Genomic DNA, 6,044 nt, shown 5'->3' on the forward strand with positions numbered 1-6,044 from the left:
TAGCACTGGCTTTGAAATCTGGGTCGGGATAAATAGGAATAAACAGGCAATAAATTAATGGCTGGGAGGGTGGGGTGGGGTGGTAGATTCGACAAAATGAATAATTTACTTAACCTAGGTTTGAAGTAAACAAGCGTTTGTCTTTTCATCTTTTATATACCAAATGCTCTAAGCGGGATTTTTACGCTTAAACAGATCCCAAAAATTGAAGCTTTTTCTTGGGGGATGGCCGGGAGGCTGACTGTATATAGGCTGCACCAACCCACTTGCTGCGCGTCATGCGGGCCTTTATGGGCTCCGCTTTTTCGTGCGTTGTTCGTGCTTTTGAGACGATATAGGATTTTATGTGTCTCAGACGACACTAGGACACTAAAACATCATTGGCTTATACCTGCCTTTTGGCCCCTGATGGACATGAAAAGACTTTCCATTCGGCTCCGCCGAGGTGACTTCAATGTAACTTCAATGTAACTATTTTCATTCGCTAAAATCTTCTGATTTCGTCAAACCCATCTTACAACTGTCGCTGTTGTTCTGTATATAATCCAATATTCCTACAGTATTGAAAACAATTCGACGAATGCTGCGGTACAAAAGTCCGGTGAATTGTTGGGTGTCGAGTTCTCTTCCAAATCATACGTACTTCTAAGCAGTCCCTAGAGTACCCTCCTTGTCTCTGGATCAAATGGAATGTCACCCAGTTTCAATATGACTACCCAGCCGCATACCCCAAATCCTCCGCCGGATCGACCAAAGAAGGGCAAGGACAAGAAGATCTTCAGCTGCCACTCGTGCCGACGGCGGAAGCTCAAGTGCGACCGGTTTGATCCATGTGGAGCCTGTCAGGTGCGTGGGGAGGGAGATCGGTGTGCGTGGGAGGAAGGGCAGAGACCGGAGTATGTGCTTGCCCTTGATATTCTCACCGTCCCAATGAACAATGTATCCTGATGGAAACACAGGCGACATCATTGTGAAAGCCTCGAGAATCTCCCCAAAATGATTTCAAATTTGGGGAAAGAAGTACAAGAGCTCAAATTGCTCAACGCGAGCCTCATGGAGAAGCTTCACGGCAAAGGTGGAGATGGCGTGGCGGAGACGCTTGCCCTAATGACTCCCGATGTTCGGCCTCCTTCGAATGGAGGAATATCCTGCGACTCCAATAGTCGGTGGGGACTACAGCTATCAGATATCCACCAGTGGACATCATATCAATTGATGGCCTTGCTCCCTGCAAGCCCTCTCCTCTGGGGTTTAGTTTCGCATTATGTGAGTCTCCCCGATGAGTCTCTCCAGGAAAAGATTGTCTTCTGATAGGAATAGATCTTTTCCTCTGCCTCACTCACGGGATTTATTGATATTCATCAAATCATTGGTGATGTCGAAGAAGTCGAGCATCTCCGTCAGGGCTCTGACATGTGCCAAGCTCCTAAAACCCTCGAAGTCAAATTGTCCCGAATCCTCGCGTGCGCCAGTCTCGCTGCCGTGGACTTGGATCCAGGCAAGGCACAAGAGCTGGGAATTGAAGTATCTGAAATCGACGCTCTGGTTCGCGACTTATATCGAAAGGCACGGATGCTCATTACACCAGCCGATGGGGATACAGTCCCTACTACATCATCATCAAATACAACAACATCCACACTTGCACGCAACGCCATCCACAATAGCCTCGACGAACCTTCAAACAACGGGGGCATGTCGCACACACCACCTCCAACCCGCTATGATCCAACCCTGCTCGGGGTGGTATCCATCAAGATTCTCCTTCTTCTCACAGCACGATCTTTTGCGACACCCTCTGAGTACCTCAAACTCCACCTAGACGCCATCTCATCGGCAGTAGATGCGTCTCTAGACTCCGCCGGCAGTGCAGGGATGTCACCCGCCAAGAATGAATGGTGTTGGCAGCTGTGGTCCACGCTCTGCGTAATGGACTGGACATCCCCGGGCATATATCACCACGGTAGCTACTTTATTCGCCCAGAGATGCTCCGAGATCCACCCTCACCGTCACCAGTGACTGATGACGACCACGGAACGACTCTAGACCGCCTCCGACAGACGCGCCACTATCTCGAGTACGCACTGGCACTCGCGCATCTGGCACGACGCGCTGAGGACTGCATCCTACGACCAGGACCCGTTCCTCCGTCCCAGGCAGCCGACCTCTGCGCCGAGCTAGATACCTTAGACCACAATCTGAGTTTCTACCAGCTACTTGGAAGCGCAGGATCGCGCTCTGAAGGACGGGATTCCCCTTCGTCCGGAAGAAGCACATGGCCAGGCGGAGAAGGCAGCGAGCATCTGGCTCGTCGCACCCCGCAGGTACAGAAAATGCATCTCAGCCTCGAACTCGGACTTATCCGCTTCAAGCTCTTCCGACACGAGACCTTTCACCTCCTGCATGAGGCCTCGACCGCAGCCCCACTGCGGCTGATGTGCCTGGATGCCTGCATGGACGCCTGCATCCTCGTTCTGGCCCAGTGTCGCCGCCTTGGCAACGGTGATGGAATCGTGGATCAGGTTCCGGATATCTTCGAGGTAGCGAAACGACCCTGCACGGGGAGTCTGCGCCGCGTCTTGCAGCCTGCATCGGCAGCGGCCTTGATTGGACAGGTGCTGCTGCATGAATCTCAGTCTGCTGATGGGATGGGGATACTGGCGCGAGCGGATCATCCTCCGCCTCCCGGACGGGAATTTTTTGCTTTTGCAGGTGGCGCTGAGAATAACTGGGCTAGTATTGCTAGGCTGAGTGGGGAGAAGGTCGGTGTCTTGCAGTGGCATGTTAATACGGTGTTGTCGTTGCTGGAGGCCATGCAGGGGACTTCTTCATTAGCGCGGTCTAAGTTGAGTTTACATATGCAGTGTATGTAAAAAGATTTGTTGCTTTTTATTTTTATTTTGTTAAACATAGCTATGAGGTTATGTCAATATTCACCCAAGTCAATAGTCAATAGCAAAAACAATTTAGATTTCATGTACACAGATCATCAGAAACAAAACAGAAAGAAGACAAGAAAACAACATATATTAAGACGGAGAGAGATGAATGGAGGCGGGTAAAACTCGTAACAGGCAGCCAAAAGAATACAATAATAGATAAACCGTGTCGAAGTCTTTAATTCTATTCTAAACCTGCACCGAAAGCGTTTCCATCACAGGCACTTCCGCAATCTTCTCCTTGGTCACCTCCTGACCTCTTCGTGCGGCGGGCTTCGCATCGGAGGCGCGCACCAACGCCTTGACCTCATCGACCTCGAGAGGCGGGTTCCAAGTGATAGCAGCATCCTCCTCGGAACGAGTCTCACCACAAGCATAGCAGCGGCGCCAGTCCGGGCGACAGTGGAGCCAGGTACCGCACTCCCGGCACTGGCGCGAGAAGGTATCCTTGAAAGGCTGATCAGGGTGGTAGTTGAGGTAGATATCGTAGTAGCGAAGCAGACCGTCCCAGCGGAAGTTAAAGCGACCGGAATCGACTGCGACGCGCTTGACGGCGTTGGAAAGCTCGATCACCTCGCGGACCACGGCATCCGGGATAGACTCTTCCAATGGAATCGGGGCGAGGAGCTCGATGGCGCGACGCGCCACGGAGTCGTACTCGGGGGTCATGGATCCCCAGGCCCAGTTGATCGAGTGCGGCACGTACGTGTCTATGTTCAGGTTGTAGTCCTGGCGGATGAGCTGCCAGTCTGGAATACCGATGCCGGCAAAGAACTGCCAGAGGCAGGAGACCTGAGGACCCAGGCGGGGATCGCGGAAGCAGACGTAGTTGAAGCGGTTCATCTGGTTCAGGGAGGGGATGAGGCGACGGGCAAAGTCGTCATAGGGTGCCAGGGTGCGGCGGATGTTGCGCTCAGCGGCCTCATGATCGGCCTCGATCTTGGCCTGGCCTAGAGCCTTGTGTGTAAGTTCGGCCGCGTAAGTCGAGGTTGACATAGCAGCGGTGATACCCGGCGAGTGCAGCGGGTTGGTAAAGCCACAGGTGTCGCCAATAGCGAGCCAGCCGGGACCGGAGACGACAGGTGACTGGTAGGTGAGAGACTTGCGGATGTACCAGGTGGTGCCGGGGCCGTAGAGGTTCTCAATGAGGTCGAAGTTGGTCATGAATTCCTTGATGATTTCGTACTTCTGGACGAAGTAGTTGAACTTGCGCTCGGCTTCACGGGTGCCGTAGGCCGACATGTCCTCGGGGTACTTGACATCGTTGCGCACGGCGAATCCGATACTAGTGACCCATTTGAACTTGAGGTCGAACATGCGGGCGAGCTCCTGAGAGCTCGGGAGCTGATCTCCGGGAATACCGGCCTCAGCACAGTCCAGCAAGTACGAGATCATGTCCATGAGGCTGGCAGTGGAGCTGCCTTCCCATGAAGGGAGCTTGATGACCCAAGCCCAACCTTCAGGAAAGCACAGGTGGTTGGTGTGGTCACCTTCGTAGTGACGGAGAGGGATGTTGCTCTCGTCCGCGGGAGCGGTAAAGTATCCCCAGAAGGAATCGTAGTTCCAGCCCTCGAAGCGGTGCAGCGGGGCCTTCTTGGATGCCAGCTGGCGGAAACGGCCGGTGGCGTCAACCAATAGTGAGGAGTTGATGCTGTTAGCCGGCTTTCCGTCGAACTTTCCGGGGTTGATGGAGATCTTGCTGCACTCAGATCCACCGTTGATGGCACTGGCGTTGAAGTCAACCTGGCGGCCGTGGTAGACGTTGACGCCCTTGCGCTGAGCCAGCAGCGTGAAGAGGAGCTCGCTAATGGTTCGCTCAATCTGGTATCCACTCAGGAAGAGACCGGGAGTGCCATTACTGCAGAAGTCGGAGTACTCCCCCTGGTTCTCGCGGTCGAGGAAGTAGAAGGCCAATCCGTCCTTGAGACCGAAGAGTCGCAGAAGATACTCGGCTGTGAGGCCATGCATCTTGCACCACAACGAGAACAGCGGCAGGGTGCTCTCGCCGATCTTGTAGCCAGGCTTGCTGGCCTTTTCGATCAGCGAGATATTAAGGGTTCCCGGCTGATACGTGGCAGCGTGGATCGCGTAGATCAAGCCATGGATACCACCGCCGGCAATGACAACATCCGACTTCTCTGGAATATCGGCGCCAGCGTGGTTGTTGGAGTTGAGAATCTGGGTATCGTTGAAGTTGTTGGCAGCCGCACGATCCGCAAAGGTGTGCTTGGGGATGGGAGTGGTGATAGTCATTCTGCCGGTAGGTGATCGGTGATTGAGAAGGTGATTTGGATGTGATGATTAACTCAGAGACTGAATTGGAGAGGAATGTTCGGTGCATCTTACACTCTTCCTTATATACGAAGCTCAACTCTGTCGATGGTCATCTTCTCGTCTCCAGAATCCGTATATGCACTGTCCGTATATACGCGGACGGCGCAGACTCTCCGTCTCACCATCAGGCTTCAGCCACTAGCAGAGGAGAAGATGACACGAAAGGTCTCCATGGCAGGTCCGTTTATTGGATGGGGCTCATTATGACCAGACCATATCTCAAGCTGCTTGCCCTAAAACCAGGCCCGGAGGAGTTCAGACGTTGCAAGGTCCCACGGAGGTGGAATCATGTACCAGGATTCCAAGTTTGGCACTAGCGTTGTTTGTGTATTACCCCTAACAAAAATTACAAGCCTATCATCTTAGGTATTGGACATTTTTGAGGGGTTTGCTAGGAAAAAGTCAAGCACGTTGGCATTTGAGAAATCAAATTAGACTTGAAAGCTTGTCTTGATATCGCCTCGTAGATTATCTGCCCTTGACTAGGATAATCGTGGGCCCTGCTAGTCAACTTCCAAGGTTACCTACCTAGGCAGATCGGATGCTAAGCTAATTTGTACACACATTCTCCATTCGCATGAATAGCTTCACCTAGAAAGTAAATCCATGGATATATGATCATCTATACTCTACCTACCGGCCATAGAGTTAGTGAAGCTAGTGATGCTAGTGATAAAGCTCTGAACTTGACTCTGCGGTCTCCCCTTATCTCAGCGCAAGTATAGTATCAAGACCAAAATTGTAATCCGGAGTCCGAACAACGAGAGTTG

At 52.4% G+C, this 6,044-nt stretch overlaps 2 protein-coding genes across 2 annotated transcripts; one reads left to right on the plus strand and one right to left on the minus strand.

The window, feature by feature from the left end:
* Positions 1–708: 708 nt before the first annotated feature.
* On the plus strand, positions 709–2,874 carry N7518_004979 (C6 finger domain protein; the record flags this gene model as incomplete). The annotated part of the gene is made up of 3 exons (XM_057185906.1): positions 709–896; positions 960–1,266; positions 1,321–2,874. 3 exons carry the CDS (start codon positions 709–711, stop codon positions 2,872–2,874), a joined length of 2,049 nt encoding a protein of 682 aa, XP_057042676.1.
* A 255-nt stretch (positions 2,875–3,129) lies between these two features.
* N7518_004980 (uncharacterized protein) lies at positions 3,130–5,193 on the minus strand (the record flags this gene model as incomplete). Its single annotated transcript, XM_057185907.1, has 1 exon — positions 3,130–5,193. One exon carries the CDS (start codon positions 5,191–5,193, stop codon positions 3,130–3,132), a length of 2,064 nt encoding a protein of 687 aa, XP_057042677.1.
* Between the last annotated feature and the right edge of the window lie 851 nt (positions 5,194–6,044).

This window comes from Penicillium psychrosexuale (assembly GCF_028828465.1).
Source record: "Penicillium psychrosexuale strain IBT 29551 chromosome Unknown utg000003l, whole genome shotgun sequence".
NCBI lineage: Eukaryota > Fungi > Ascomycota > Eurotiomycetes > Eurotiales > Aspergillaceae > Penicillium > Penicillium psychrosexuale.